The sequence below is a fragment of the Chamaea fasciata genome, unplaced genomic scaffold (assembly GCF_029207755.1).
Source record: "Chamaea fasciata isolate MVZ Bird 193981 ecotype frontalis unplaced genomic scaffold, bChaFas1.0.hap1 SCAF_7, whole genome shotgun sequence".
Taxonomy (NCBI): domain Eukaryota; kingdom Metazoa; phylum Chordata; class Aves; order Passeriformes; family Sylviidae; genus Chamaea; species Chamaea fasciata.
Window position 1 is genome coordinate 32,651,053 of NW_027094092.1, and position 16,892 is coordinate 32,667,944.

Consider the following 16,892-nt stretch of genomic DNA (forward strand, 5'->3'; position numbering starts at 1 on the left):
GCTGAAAAACTCCTGAATAGGAGTTTTGACATGCTTTCCACTCAAGGCGAGACTGTAAAAAGTCTGCACATGATTTTTGAAAACATACAGGCGCACAAAGTATCACTTCAACTAAAAAGGGGGATGACTATGCAGCGTAATGTTTTAGAGACTCATTCTTTCTGGAAAAGATCATCAACTAGTGCTTTAGGGAGCCTGTTATCAGACCTTCATTTCTACAACAGAATCCATAGCTCTTAGAAAATCTGAACATGATGAGCACACAAGCAAATCTCTCACTGACATTTTAAAATATTTCGTCCTTTCCTGAGTAATAGTTAGCAAAGAAAGGAGTATCGAAGTGTGTCAAGCCCAATAAGCCTCTGTCATTAAAAAACATCTGAGAGCACAAACCTGAGAGCCAATCTTGCCCCTCTGAGTGGCGATGAGGATGGAAAAAGAGACTGAATTCAAAACCTCAAGAAGGGCTAACACCCACCTCAGTGAACTTCTGATCTTAGTGGTTCTAAGAAACACTTTTCTCTTTTTCTAAGAGAAAAACAAGGCTCTTAGAAGAAAACAAGTACGCAGGAAACTTCTGTCCATTTGTGTGCTTTATTTGCCTTGTGGAACTGATCCAGTATGAAGAACTGTTTTATCTTTTTTTTTTTAATTCTCCTTGAGTACCACGATGGTAAACTCCTTCAGAAATGACTCATATAGAAAGCTCCTGCACGTTGTTCTTTTGGACTTCATTGTGCCAGAAATTTGCTACAGTACCTACAGGGGTAAAGACAGATTCCTTCCTCAGTCAGTTCAGAGAAAAATTCCTAGGTATAGATTCCCTGGGGGTGAGGGAGAGAAAAAGACAAAACACAAGTTATTTTTGAATCATTAAAATATCTACTAAACCTCACCCACACCACCCCCAAACTTCACAGGTTTATATACATAAAACATAACCCTTTCACCCCCCCTCAAAATCCCCTAACTATTTTTTAACTATTAACTTGGAATACCACTGTTGATTTTAACAATCAGAAAGTGACAAAACACATACACCAATTATTATCTCAAAATCAGGCTATTTACTGTAACAGTCATGATCCTCTCTTACCACTTGGGCTTTACCAGCTTTGCATTATTTTAAGCACCACAAGAACTGTCTTCACCAAATTTCCACACCACTGTAGGTGTTTTAGTCACACCACTAGCACACAGTGAATTCATAAAAAGGACTTAGTTTTATAGGTGACTCTAACTGGGATAAGAACTGAAAGCCCCACCTTTCAGCCTCTGCATTTTTGTCTTTGTTTAGAATGCTTGAAGAAGCCATCCGGAAGGAAGAAAGATTATGAGTATCTCAAAACTAGCTGTTTGACAGAGACAGAACTGCTGATAATGAGTGGGTTGCGTCTGTCTTTTTTGGCTGATCACAACAGAGGTCTGAAGCAAAACAGAAACTCTTGATATGTTTGTGTAAAGCAGCAGTAGCATAAGGGCGGGCAGCAGGAGTTCAGCTGAAGTTCAGGGCAGATGCTGCCATTAGTTTACACCGCAGGAAAGTAAAATTGCTTCCGGATTTACCTCTTCCTCCCAACATCAGCGCTGAGCCATGCTGTGTCGCAGAGTCACAATGTCAGTAGGGAAGCAGTCTTTTAGCAGGATACCACGCTCACGATGGCAGTCCAGCTCTTCAATAAATCCGTACCAGTAGATGACTAATCCAGGGCCAAATCTATCAAACAAAAACGAAAAATGAACTTATGTAACTGTGTTAGGGGAATTTCAGTTTCCCACCTCTGTGATTCCAAAACAAATCTGATAACCTCACTGCAAAATTGGAGGGAGTATTTAACCTCCATTTAATTTTCAAGTTTCGAATGTGCAATTGATCGATGTCAATAGCACCTGATTCCATGAATAAAAATGCTATTTAGAGACTCAGAATCCACATCAGAGTTTCATTTTTTTTCTTTTGAATATTCTGCACGTCAGTAAAAAATACCTATGTATTAAATACAAAATAACATTCAGTAACTCTGATATACAGAGAAACCTCTTTTGACATGCACCCTGCTCTTTTAGGTTTGTGAGTGCAGACACTAAAGACACAAGGGTTTACACACGCCCCAGTTCATTCAAATTGTAATACTGTGAAGATAACAATGAATCCTTAGAATATAATCTCCACAATGAGCCCTAAGTCAGGTAATTCTTAACATAAAGCACAATTCAGAAGAAACAGAAAGTTTGTGTTATAAGGCTCTGAAATGTGCCTCAGGAATTCTTCAGATATTGGTAACTCTGACTGATCCCCACTAGGCAGTCTCAGGAAGTAGCCCCATGGACTATTTTACCCATCAGGAAGTTCAGACCTTCAGGCTGGGTTCATAAAGAAGTAATCACTATCAATCACTGTGTACTGCGATATGTTTTGCACATCAGTTTCACGTTTTTCCTACTGAGAGCACTTAATTAAAGGGCAGCACTACTTCTGGTGTAGTGTTGCAGGAATTTTACAGTGGAATCATAAATTATGAATGTTGGGTTAGTAAAAGGATGTCTAAAAACAGAACTGCTTTCTGTAGTCTAACATTACAGCAGTCTGTACAACATTAGGCCAAAAAGCTTTTTCTTTCCTTGATTTATTATATGCTGTAGTGAACTTGCCAAAACCAACAGTGCAGGATGAGCTGTTAGGTACCGTCCGTACAAGAAAAAGTTCAATAGAATGTCATGTAATGGTTTATATGCAGAGATGTACTCAGGACTCAACCAATATGGAAGCCGATTTTTGTAAATGTTTAATTATAACAAATATATGCTGGGGGGAGGCACAGTAACGTAAATGTGCACTGAGCAGACAATACAAGCACACAAGGCCATGGGTAGTGCCAGACTGGCTTCATGAGGGTGGTTTCTTTCCAACAATGCAGAGAAAACTCTATTTGATGTGCTCGTGTAATGGAATAGGCATCAAAGGAAGAAGAAACCCCTGTGGCTTCCTCCTGCAGTTTCAATTAGATGTGGTACTCTTTTGCCTGAAACCGCTGCAGAGCATTGTAACATTTTGGTCTATGGCTACTACTCTTCAACCTCCAAGTGGCCACAGCTCAGTGGCAAAGTAATTTACTCTCAGCAGAGATGAGGCCACACTGGCAAATATGCCTTTTGCAACTGAAAGGTAATACTTGAAGGTTAAAAGGTTAGAACTCTGACACATCTGGTTGTACTAGCTAACATATCCTAACATGTCCGGCAATAAATACAGTACAGACTAAAAAGTGGCTAATATGAAGGATGATGCTGCCTATAGCCAATTCCTAATTTTGTCTGGCTGGCCAACAACTTCAGCTTCTGTGGACTTCTTTCCACTGTCCTTTGCTTAAGCTCCTGTGGGGCCAAAACATGCAGAACCTGACAGTACCCGCAAGCCTGGAGACCCAAGCAGGAGTGGGGGGCCAAGGCAAGTGAGGCCAAGGACTGATACTCCCAGCCTCTGGTGAGAGACAGCAGTTTGCTGTTACAGGAGGGGCCCCCACTTTTGCTACTTCACAGGCTACGTATCTGTTCCCACATCAAGCAAAATATAGAAATGGGTAATTGGGTGGGGACGTACTTATGTACTAACCAAAATTATTTTAAAAGCAAAAATCTCCAGAAGATAAGGAGCAGACTTTACATTTCTAATGGGCTATTTTGTGCAAGGCAGAAGGTATGAAATGTATGCAAGTTACTCATTATGAGCACATGTGCCAGGTAAAATCCTGATGCTAATGAGCAGCTGCTCACCCAAGTTCTGAAGGGCTCATTTTGCTGTGTGGCAGTCTGAATCCCTCATCCACCATAAAATGCATGTGGCACTGTGCTTAAGTAATTTGTTTAGTTATTTTCTGAAACTGTAATTTTAAATAAAATTAGTATTTCGAGACACCTCAAAAGGCTAATTTATGTCTTGTGAGCAAATCGCCTCAGCTCAAGCACAATTTTTGAGGTGCTTAAAAAATTACGTTCAGAAATACCAAATCTGATAATAAAACTATACACAAGAACATCTGCAGACTGTTAATGGCAGGAGCAAGTACATCTTTGGCATGAAAACATCCATCAGTCCTGCTTCTGACTGCACTGTGTTACAGCAAAACTGTTTGCCCTGTGCTGTCTAGGTTGTACTTTTTCAACTCTGTTGTGTCATTCGTTCTATTATAGCTCTGTATCATAAAGCTCATGTGTATGATCACGTAAAAACCCACGCCATACTTTTGTTTACTGCACTTAAGTGCAGTACTTAAGACCAAAATTAACTTGTTGGCACATTAGCATTTGCCACTGACTATCAGGAGCTCCTGCTGCTAAGTGCTAATTTCTCTCTCATTAACGCCCAGAGTTGGCCAACCACAAACAATGCCACTGGTTAATTACTGCTGCCTTAATTTGAAAAGACACTTAACCTTTTTGTGTAAGGGGATGAGATAGCGAAATGTAACCTGAAAGTAGGAACCATACTTCTTAATTTGACTCTTTCCCAAACGGAGATATGACACCCTGAGGAATGCAAGTCAGTGCTATGAATTACAAAGTAAAGCTACAAATTGATTTCTTCTATCAATTGTAACACTGACCAAGTTAAGTCACTGACTGTCGTTTACATAGGAGAATGAACTAAAATGACAGAATGCATACTTGGTATTTCTATGGAAAGGGGACGCATTCAGTAGCTCTTAGGAGCATAGAAAAACTTTGAATGTACCAATTGGTTCTAAAACAGTATAGATACAAGATAGGCCAGGTTATCTTATGAAAGACACACTGGAGAAGGGCTAAAACTGAAAATCAACCTTAGAATGTAACAAATCATTGGACTCCTATGGCTCTTCTTCTTGCTTAGAAAAACTGTATAAATCCCAGAAAACATGCTTGTATTTCTTCTCTCTGTCTTTAGTTCTTAGGTGTGAAAAGCTTAGGTGTGAAGGAACACGTCTAAAAGTTACACAAAACTGTAATTTTAGCTATTCAAATGAAAATACTACTTTTAGAAGTTTACTTTTATTAGGGGTTCCTTTTTAAAGCTGAAAAGAAATCCAAGTAACTAAGGTTTGGTTGATTCCATGCAGTAAAAATAGAATAAAGAGGAAATACATCTTCCTTCAGAACATAATAAACATAGCAAGTGAAAGTTGTCCACATAGGTTGCATTAGTTTACCTAAAAATCAAGCAACAAATAGGTAGCTACCATTATATAAATCCGGGTTTAGTCAATGTCCAGTTCTGACTTTAGAAGTTGTGACTGACTACAAGGCAGTCAAAGCCAACTCAGCTGCATTTGCTGTACGAGTACCAGAAGTGCCAAAAGTGCCAAAGGCTCCTGACCCCAAGGCATGGCAAGAGGAGAGCAGCATTACAAAAGCTTGTGGATTGCTTTAGCCTAATTTAAGCATGGTATTGATGACTAAATTTAGTCTAAGTGCTAAAGGCAGCACATGGTATCTTTCAAAGAACCAAGTGAAGCATTTGCGATAGAAAAATACAGTTTGAGTACAGTTATGATTGCAGCCTCAACAAGTTCTTTAGATAAAACTTACATCTGACAATACTATTTGCTCTAAGTAAGTCATGTTTGCACTAACTTCAGATTGTTTAGAGGGACTCTGTATTGGTTTAATCAGATAAATTTTGAAAGAAAACCATAGCCAAAGTGGTTAATCCTGGGATCCTAACCACTGAAAATCCTGGGACACTGAGTTTTGTCCCAGAAAGGTTTTTCACAGAGATACACTGTAAAGCCAGAAGGCAAAATTCAGATAACCCAAAGCCAAATAGTTCTTTTGTCTTAAGAAAAAAATCCCAGCAACAACAACAAACTGAGGGATCACTTTAAAAAAAGGAAACAAAACGACTAAGTAAAATACGAATCTAGGTTTAACTTGCCCTCCAGTTGAACCAGTTTTGTGCTAGAAGAGAAAAAAGACTTTTATTTATTTATCAAAGCGGCCTAGTAGGCTCACACATATTCTGCTTCACTTCAAGAGAAACTACTTTCTAGTACAGTCTTTTCTTCTGGAATGTCTGTGTGAGGTCCATACCAGCTTCTAAGGATTTGCCTAGACATGTGGCTGTTGTGAGGTGATTTTTTCACCATCACAAAGCCTTGCATGTGGTTTTATGAAAAATGCATTTATGAAAAATGCATTTTCAACACACTGAACAGAAATGTAAAAGAACTTGGAATTGTTTTTATATAAATGTTCACTTCATTTATTATTAGTCTATTTGTTACACATGTTCTATATGCATCTCAGCATAATGTAAATAATTTGAATTCCAAAAGACTCTCATAAGAAAATGCTGGCACATGAATTATTATTTCTAATATGCATGCATTTAAACAAATATTTTATCAAATGGATTCAGCCAAATATTTATGTTACAAAAGTGTAACAGTCTATTTGGTTGGTGATTTAATTATGAAGGTCACACCTGAATGTGTCTTTTAAGGACTAGATTCTGGTCCCTCACTTTTCAATGCCAGCTAAAAAGCTGGCTTTGTCTCCTTGTTTTTCTTTTTTAAATACGGAGCAAACCAGAGCATTATCATTTGCACAGCACTGCTTGTTTTCTGGGAAAGGGGAATTACAAAAGTTCGCAAATAGATTACTATATTCTAAGTCAATTTAACATCATTTTTCAGAATCACAGTTGTGAGCAAATAGGTTTTACTTGTAGTACTAATAAACCTTGAAGATAAAATAATTAACCCCTCCCTATAATAATACATAGTAAGTTTACTGTTTAAGGACACTCAGCTTTATTTTAGTGTACTTGTAGAAGTATCATTTGTATCAGTGGAAGAAATTTAGAAATTGGCAGAGGTAGGCTAGTAGGCAACAACTACATTTTCGAATAAGGTCAGTTGGCATAAGTCAGCCAACTTCCTTATGTCTAGACCAGTTTACTACTGCTGATGACACATCAATATATATCTTGGCAAACATTTAAGAGCCATTGCTCAGAAATGGACTTCGATTAGCAAGAAACTTTCCACTTAAACAGCTACTGCAGTCCTAATTTAGAATGTTTATAAGAAGGTATTTTTTTCTACCCTTCATTTACACAGAGTTTTAAAATCAAATAAAGAAAGATACATGTGCATGAAGACAGCGCATTTTAAAAACTCTGAATGCAATTTAAAGGTAACAGTGGGGTTTAACCATTCCTGTCAGTTTTCCAGTCCTCCACACAGTTTTGTGATCCAGTGACACACACATACACAGAGCACCTTATTATTTGACTTCACCAAACTTCTGGTTGAAAGGAATAAAAAAGCCAGTACTTAGCAAATCAAGTTACTGAATAATAATTTTTGCTTTAAGAATCTGATCCTTAACCTGTAATCCATAAGGCTGCAATATTTTTGTGCCCAACTCCCTTAAGCTACTTCACACTGAATTCCTACACTAGCAAGTGCAAAAAAAAAAAAAAAAAAAAAAAAAGTGCTTGCAAATGTGGAAATGTGGCTCAAGAAAGTTTAACAAGTTCTGATCAAATACTTGCAAAGATAATAGGAAACTTGAATGAGTACTACATCATGCCTCACACACAGATGCTAGCAGCATAATATGTCTGAAGGATCCAGGCATGCAGTTCATGCTGCCTAAGGTAAAATTAAGCAAGTAAAACCTAATCTGCTTTAAGCTTTGATGTTACCACAGTAGTTGGGGGAAGTCTTATTTTTACTGAAGACAAAGAAAAAATCAAAGTCTACTAATATTTTGTGAGACTCCCATTTACAAGGAGGTTTTGGCTCAAAAGTGTGAATTTCTTTGGGCTGAGAAAGGTAGGCATTTCTGTGAATGCCAGAAACCGATATTGTATGCAGTTGATGGGGAAGTTAAGAGTTGCCAGGTGAAAAAAAGGTGGATGGAAACTAATATAAGGCCTCTTTCTCTACAGTTACACCTCACTCAGATGTGATTAAATCTTAATGAACTTTTTTTAAACTAGTTATCTTTTCACCTCTGCAATGAGACTGTAGAAGCTTTGATCAAATAGCAGCATTTCATCAAGCTTATGATATGATTTAATCGCTTTTGGCATTTTGAAAAATAAAAACAAATCAAGTGATATTTATGTGGACATAAGGGGGCATTTAAAATACTTTAAAATTTTCCATAGCACAGTTTTAAATGCATATTAATAGACTGCACCAGAAACTGTGCAAGTCACTGTCATTAAAATATTATAAATACAATATAACTTTTAGCTGTATAATACATTTTTAATAAACAAACTGTCGAAACACATTCTTCACTTACACTTCTTCATTCTGATCTGAGTACTGTTCTCCAGGCAAATAAAGGATTTTTATAATCCTCAATGACAAGTTAGGCTTTTTTGTTAAATACAGTTCTCATGGAAATTAACTTTTAAAAACTATGATTAAATAACATTAAGGCTACAGTGATTTACAAGGATCAAGGCTTTCTAAGTGAAGACTGATGCAGTGAGTGAGAAAGAAAACACATACTGGCTTCAAGGCAGCTTGTCATTAAGAGGAGAGAGCCTCCAGTGAACTTCGAATTTCTGTTTCTGTTGGTTCATGTCCTAACATCTACAAAAATACTCTTTTTTTTTGTTTGTTTTATTTATTAGCAGTATTCCAGATGCTCAACTCTAAAGTGTTTGTGTGTACTTAAGGTACAACATGTTTTTCTTTCAGTCTCAGCATGTTCAAAAATCAGGTAGATGCTTTCTTTGCATCAGATAGTAAGGTTTTGTGCTCTAAAGACACGCTACAAGGTGACCCTATGCCTGCACTGCAGGATGGGGCTGATGTACTGAAAATCAACATGATACTCACATCAACATCTTAGAAAAGAGATTTTCAACCTTTATACTGCTGGATTGTTTTATGGAAATAATGGCCACCGTTTTTTCAGAGAACCATAGAATAATGGTTTGGGTTGGAAGGGACCTTAAAGATCATCTAGTTTCAAGCCCCCTGCTGTAGGCAGGGATGTCATCCACTGAGATCAGGTTGCTCAGGGCCCCAGCCACCCTGACCTTGAATAGTCTCAGGGATGGGATGGGCCATCCACAACCTCTTTTGGCAACCTGTTCCACTGCCCCACCAGCCTTTAATGCAGCCCACAATGTCCTTGGCCTTCTGGGCTGCGAGTGCACACTGGTGGCTCTTTCTGGCTCTACGGGGGATAACTTGGGTATGCATCTTGGAAAACAAAGCTCTTTGGCTGCCTGGGAAGACAGTGCCAGCATCTGGCTAAAAGAGTGTTCCAGGTATGTTGTTTACTAACTTGGAGACAAATGCAATATTCTGGGAAATACAAGGATTCTACATTAATTAACCATTTCAACATAGGGCAAAGTGACTTCAGGTACCCTGGATGAGGGACAAAACTAAGCAAAAGAAGCTCAACCAAAAACCCTAGAGTCTGAAAGGCACAATTCTAGAAAAGCTTTCTACATCTTCTTCAGGAGCTTCAAGACTTCTATTTTGGTGGAGAAAGTCTAATATTCTATTCTGTATTAGGTGTGGCATCATGTATTTGTCTTTCATAACTCAGGGTTAGCACATTCTTTTACTGTCCACTGTTTTTCAAGTCCATTAATGTGTCCCTGTTCAAAACAGCAACATTCTTCCAACCCTAGAATATGCAATTTGAAGACCAGTTTACTAAAGCAGAGCTTAAATAGATTTTAAGTTGTGCTACTTGTATTTACCAGTTAATACACTGAGAGAATGGCGGTACTCTTTGAATAATCAGGAAACAAAGATGGTTGCTTGCACTGCAGAACTATTCCACATACTGTTGCTGAAAGTGTCACTTTCTGATTAAATCCAGGCAAGGAATGTTGCTTCTTGAGGTACTTTCTAAGGGAAACTGAGGTAGTTTCCCTTAGAAAACATTATGCCATTAGTTCACTCTCCAGAGACTGTCGATGGAAGGCCACAATTGTTTGATTCTGCACATTTGAAGCTGCGGATCAGTGTTGAAAGGAGTTATTGAGGTTATTTCAAACATTTTGTTAAACTCACAGCAGCCTTCCCAAAGGAATGCTTGGCTGCAAACTACCTCTTATCCTGGGTGACAGAAAACATGGGAAAAGCCTTTGAGTACTGTTAGATTGAAGTCCAGGCAGCCACAAGTGCTGGTCAACTCATGTTGCCACTAGGTGATTAACAGTTGTTTATTTTTAGGGCTGAAAGTAACAGGCCATCCTAAGGCCAGTGCAAGATGATATCTGAATAATCTGTGAGTGCCTCATAGTTTGCAGCAATCCTTTCTTTTTGTGCAGCTGTTTATCTGGTGTCAGTCCTCACCAGAAAGATAGGATATGTCAAAAGTGCATTGAACCAAGAAGGCAGAATTGCTCTTAACAGCATTAGATTTTTGTTTAAGAATTATTGTAAAACAGAACCAAGCTAATCAGAAAAGTTGCTCAGTAAATTTTGATAGCAGAAATGTTGATAAATAAAGGCACTATATACCTGTGTGTTTAGTATTTGCAGAGCATAAATCTTGGAGCCAGCATTAAAAATATTTCAAGATATTTTGAATGAATGATTAGACAATTCTGTATCTTCAAATCCTTATACACAAATATGCAATAAAACAAAGAATGTAACAGATGAATTAACAAATGGAGGACAGCTCCTCTGTGCTTCCAACTTCCCAGATCAGAGAATTAGAAGACCAGATAGTAAATCATATTGAGTGTCTCCACACAATGCTGCTTAGCAGTTAACTACCAAACACGCTATTGCCCATAATTGACAGCCAGAAGCATTTTATGTGTGATGCTGTACTTAAATTTACTGTCTCTCAAAATGTAAGTCACCTATCTGTATCAAGCAGGGAACAGATGAAAAAGGAAGTGATAAGTCTGTTGCCCATTACTGTGGCACCTGATGCCCACCCAGAAGGAAGGCAAACACCTCCTCTGACCTTGAATATTCTCACTGTCTTTGGAATTCACTAGCAAACTTTAATTGTGCCTGGCACACACTTATTTTTAATGCCTGAGGCTCCTCAGCTTGTCTCTGTTGATCCACATATCCAGCGTCTGTTCAATCCAAACTGGTCCTGCCCCGCTTCATATTTGAAAATAATTTGTGATTTAGCTGTTATTCAGAAAGGAGTGCATCCTGAGATACACAAATCTCACGTATCACCTGCAAAATATTCAATCTCCCAGAAGAGATATTTTCACATGGTGAAAGTTGGAGACTATTTCAGAGACTCTAGGAGACCAGCAAGACAATCCATAGTAAGTGTTACATTTAATATTAGGTGAAGTAAGTGCATAACTAGGGATAAGCAAAGAAATCTACTTCCCCTTTCTGCCTTCTTTCTCCTGAACTATTTATACACCTACACATAGAGGTCTACTGCATGCATCTTCTGAAAAATTCATGCTATTTAGATTTCTTTACCAGTTATTTACTCCTTCTTAGTATATACCAATACTAAACCAAATTGCATTTCAACTTTCTTTGCTTACTATGCACTGAACTTTTCTGGGCTCACCAACGAGGTACAGAATTATGTTCAAAAGGAAGACATAAACATGTGCAATATAAGTGAGCCCAGAAGGAGGGAGAGTAAGAATCAGGGGAAAATGCTATCACTTGTGAAGTTTTAAAACAAGGGCACATTAGACAGTGACATATTACAATCCATGCCTGTTGAGAACTGAGGCAGAAGCCTGCAACACTATAAAATCACATAGTATTAACATTTTCCTTCATACAAGTACGTGTTGAAAACAGTGGAAGACAGCTGAACTACGTATTCATGTCCCTTCCCTTCCCTTCCCTTCCCTTCCCTTCCCTTCCCTTCCCTTCCCTTCCCTTCCCTTCCCTTCCCTTCCCTTCCCTTCCCTTCCCTTCCCTTCCCTTCCCTTCCCTTCCCTTCCCTTCCCTTCCCTTCCCTTCCCTTCCCTTCCCTTCCCTTCCCTTCCCCTCCCTCTCCTTTCCTGCCCCCTTTCTTTTCCCCTTTCTCCTTTTACTTCTCCTTTCTTTTCTTTGCCATGCCACTGTTTAATTGCTAGATAAAGGGACATTTTTGGTTGGCAGACATCTAAGGGCATCAAAGACAGCACTAGCAGTCTCATTTTAAACAAAACAGAAAAACTGTGACCTATTGAGCTGCTAATCCTGTCCAATTTCTGTTCCCTTTAAGACAAAAGCAAAACTAACAGAAAATAAAAGTAACAACAAGAAGAAAAATAAACACCACTTTTCCCTTCAAAGATAAATTAGGCTTGACTAAGCAGCTTGAAACGTCATAAATAATGAGCTTTACCAACTTTTCTGAGACTTGGCTAACTTCCACCTGAGCACAGCCACTTGGTCGTTTTTTGGTTCTTACATTGCATAAAAGCTCAGAGTAAGTAAATTAAGTGATAGGATTAGTATCTGCTCTGACCAGCTGTCTCTCCCTCTCCCTTGTTAACAAAAAATAGCAAGGTTTTTTTGTTTCTTAAAGTGCTCATTTTCCATTCTCGTCCTTATATTTGTGATTGTAATATCAAAAACCACCATGCATTCAAAACATAAGGAAGGACAGTAGTTTAAAATAGTTCCTGAATTCCGCAGGAACCTCTCAAGAAAGCTGTCTTTCACAGAAATCCACTTGTCAGGAACAGCCATAATGCAGCTTAAGGAGAGGTGCTGACATAAGGTTTCCATCTGCTCCAACCTCAGTACAGATTACTGAATATGTTGAAGACACCTTCAACTTGAACTGAGTAATGGAAGACCAATATAGACAATAAAAATATTCTTGTCAGTCCCCTCAGTTTATAGCACTCTTGCAAAAGAGGTGGGGGTCTTCCTGTCTGTTCAAGCTAGACCATTATTAACTGGAAGGCATTAAAAAACCTCAATCAAACCCCAAAAACACACACCAAAAAGAGGAAAATAGAGTTAATAAATAAGAGGGAAGAGAGAACAACTCCACCTCATTTAACGCTCAGTGAACATTTATGCAATTTCAACTACTTCCAACTTCTGGGATCTCTCAGTTATCAACTACTGGCTATTGCCAAAGATTTCAAAATGCTTTTCTGTACCTTTGAGGTATCACCTTTTTGTAAAAAATCAGTATTTCTATGCTGGAGGCAACTTTGTAGATTTGTGCACAGCAGACTAGTATACCTCAGTTTGACATTACATATTACTACACACCCATACAAATATACCCAGCAAGTCTGGCACCATCCTCCTGAAGGACAAGATGTATTCTCAATGGTATTCGGTGCTTTTCAGTACTAAGTCTTTATGCAGACTTACCCAGTGACAAAGTTATTTCCATCAGGCTAAGTGATGCAAACTGATTATCACTTGAAATAGTGTGGAATATTCTGCCCTGGGTACAAAAACAATCTGCCCAGTCATGAAAACCAGCTGCCCTGAAGTCCTTCCCTGCTCAGATGTACATGACATCAAGATGTATAAATTGATGCAGGTCTGTATGCATTTTTTTCCTTCAAGCTTCCCTAGGCCTAAAGCACTAGGATGAACTGCTAAAGGAAAACTTGCACAGGTATTGCATTTTTGCTGAGGGCAAATAGGACTTCCAGTTTGAGGTCAGAATATCTGTTTCCACAGTTGCTAAATCCACATTAACATTTTTAAAAGCTATTTCTAAAGCCATACCAATAGATTAAACATTATTTTTAGTTAAGTTCAAAGAGAAGAAGAAGTACAGCTTTGCCTGTTCTACCTGCTTTCACTATGGCAACAGCAGAAAAATGGTAAATTCAGGAGATTAAGAGAACTATAATTCCAGCTGAACCAGCAAAAATAAGAATTAAAAATTAATTTATAATTTCTTGATTACCTACAGGCACTTTTGAACCATTCTTTAATTAAAAAAAAAAAAAAGTCAGACCACATAGAAAATGATAGAAATGGTACAGAACAGCTTCTCATTGCTTAAGTAATGTTTCCACTTTAATGTACTTATTTGCTCTCATTTGCTTAACACCACCAATGTTTAGTACTGTGCAAATTTATGGAAATCTCACTTTAAAGAGCTTTGTGGTACTGAGTGATTTTTTAATTTTTGATATACTTAAACTGAAGTGCCTTGATGAGATTCTGGAATAAATGAAATAAAACTCAGTAGCCCGTAATGATGTCTTGTGACATGCTGTGAGGTAATATAGGCAATAACATGTCATCACTGTGGGTAAAATAATCTGAATGCTTTCATTTCAGTTTACTTTGCACAGAAGTCTGTCCTATGACTATAAAAAACTATGGATAAAACGTGATAGATCTTTTTCCCCATGGGCATTTAAGACAATCATGCAATTGCAGAATACCATACTTATATATTGCAGGAGTTGTAAGATTTATGCTAGAGGAACCCAAACTGCATTCTACTTTTTAAAAAACGAAACAAACCCAAACCAGATACTATATTTAGATTGCTACTGTGTAAATACATAATTAAAAAAATAATCACAGAATCACAGAATGGGTCAGGTTGGAAGTGACCACAGTGAGTCATCTGGTCCAACCTCCCTGCTCAAGCAGGATCACCCTAGAGCACATGGCACAGGTTTATGTCCAGGAAGTTCTTAAATACCTCCAGAGAGAGAGACTCCACAATCCCTCTGAACAACCTGTTCCAGTGCTCAGTCACTCATACAGTAAAGAAGTTCTTCCTAATTTTCAGGTGGAACTTTCTGTGACTCAGTTTCTGCCCACTGTGTCTTGTCCTGTTGCTTGACACCCTCCTTTCAGATACTGGCAGACATTGATGAGGTCCCCTTTCAGTTGCCTTCCCTCAAGGCTGAACGGCCCCAGCTCCCTCAGCCTTCCCCCAGAAGAGATGCTCTCCTGTCACCCTTCACTGGACCTGTTCCAGGAGCTGCCTGCCTCTGTTACTAAGGAGCCCAGAACTGGACAGGGCACTTCAGGTCAGACCTCACCAGGGCTGAGTAGAGGGGCAGGATCCCCTCCCTCAACCTGCTGCCAATGCTCTTCCTAGTGCAGCCCAGGATTCCACTGGCCTTCCTGGCCACAAGGATCATGGCCAGCTTCCTTTTCCCAGGACCCCCAGGTCCATCTCTGGAGAGCTCCTTTCCAGTAGGTCAGCCCCCAGCCTGCACTGGTACATGGGGTTATTCTTCCCCAGATTTAATTTAAAAAATCTAATAAATCTAAATGAAAAATTTTCTAATAAAAAAGCAGATGTGGTGACAGCAATGGAAAAATTTTAAACTTTTGATATCACTGTCTGGAAGCCATGATCAATCTAACAATATTTTTCGTCTTAAACAGTAAAGATTCACAACCTAAACCAAAAGTTTTTTAGTAATTAAGTTACCCTTTTTTTTTTTTTTTTTTTTTTTTTTTTTTTTACTGCAGGTAACTAATCTGACTTTTGTATGTGATCTGCAACTTAACAGGAACATGCTCAAAATATTGCTACAATTTGGTTCAAACCTACACATAGATATAAAGGCTGCAATAAAGAAATTATATTTCCCTTTTCTTTTCCAGAGGAAGAAGCAATCTATCCATGTAATATTTGATCAGTAAAGGGATACAAAGCAATGCAGCTAAAGAAAGGGCAAAATAATCATACAGATTGTTGGGAGAGAGGTTTTCAGTACAAATCTAGACATACTGTATTTTCTTGAAGACTTGCTTAGTCCTCATCTGGAAACTGCAGCCAGGTCATTCAAGAAAGACACATAATAGCCAGACATGGAGCAAGGCTACTGCACTCTCCAGGAAAAAGAACAGTTGTTCACAGGAAAGACTAAATGAGTTTGGTCTTTCCAGCCTAGGAGAGCAAAGGCCAAGGACAAGCTTTTGGCCTCCACCAACACATCAGGGAGACTAATGTACTGGGGCTAGAAAAACCTTCCAGTGAGAGCAGTGGGGCCTTTAAATTATTTAAAATTTCACTTGATGTGTTTAACAAATAGGTTACAAGATACAGTGTTTATCACAGCTGGGGATTAGACACAGCGACAAAACCTTACACTTTCCTGAATGTAGTACATAAAACTAACAATACAAAATGCTCTCTCAGTGATCTGGAAAGATATCACCACTGCTAATAAAATTAAACAGACTCAAATGTCTTTTCTCTGCATTAGGAAAAAAGACAAATGTCTGTATAATGTGACATAAATTTATAAAACAAGATCCCAGAAAGTCATCCAGAATGCAGGAAAAGAAAGAGTTTAAAAAACTCCTTTAGAAATGAACAATATGAATTTGAACCATGCTTATTTGCCCACAGATACAGCTTAAGAATTTACTTTTCATAAATAATAATGGCTTGTCTGACTTTTATCAAAGTTAACATCTCCAGACTGCAAAGGTTCTCTACACTTGGAAGTTAAATACATAAAGAAAGGCAAACTTTTCTAACTGAAGAAGTATTTGCAACTTTTTGATTTCACTTTTTGCTTTTACAACAAAAAGCAGTAGTGATAGTGATGTAGTGGACTCCCTCAAGCTCTTTTAGTTCAGTGTTATGCAGTTTACTCCTGTCTAATCCTCAAACCTAAAGCAAAGAGAACAATCAAAGGCATGTTGAAAGAAATGAAACCACTACCAAACCTCAGAAATCTGTAATAGCTTCATTACTAGTTCCTTGTCCTAGTTTTCAGGGAAAAAAAAATTAATGTCTTTAAGCAATACCCATGCCAATCACACACTTCATACACCCTGTTCCTCCCCTTTTTAAAAAAAAAAATAATAAATTTATGGATTCCTCCCAAGGTCCTGGTTGTAAAATACATAGTTCATAAAAGGTTCCTGGGACCAGGTGACCATCTCATTATGTCTGTCTTACCTGGAGAAGTGGACTCATTGTGAATACTGCAGTTCATAAAGCACACAGCACATCTAATGGTAAGT

At 38.3% G+C, this 16,892-nt stretch overlaps 1 protein-coding gene across 5 annotated transcripts in view; it reads right to left on the reverse strand.

Annotated features, from left to right (window-relative positions):
• Positions 1-507: 507 nt before the first annotated feature.
• Positions 508-16,892, reverse strand: part of CDIN1 (CDAN1 interacting nuclease 1) — a 124,997-nt gene continuing 108,612 nt past the window's right edge. Inside the window, exons 12-13 of one of the 5 annotated variants that reach the window (XM_066188333.1) lie at positions 1,567-1,717; positions 508-824 (exon numbers count right to left, since the gene is read on the reverse strand). In XM_066188333.1, the coding sequence (XP_066044430.1) occupies positions 1,582-1,717 (136 nt within the window). In that variant the 3' untranslated portion in view covers positions 508-824; positions 1,567-1,581. The remainder of the gene's footprint in view (positions 825-1,566; positions 1,718-16,892) is intronic. The other 4 variants (XM_066188337.1, XM_066188334.1, XM_066188340.1 and 1 more) reach the window with 4 other exon arrangements.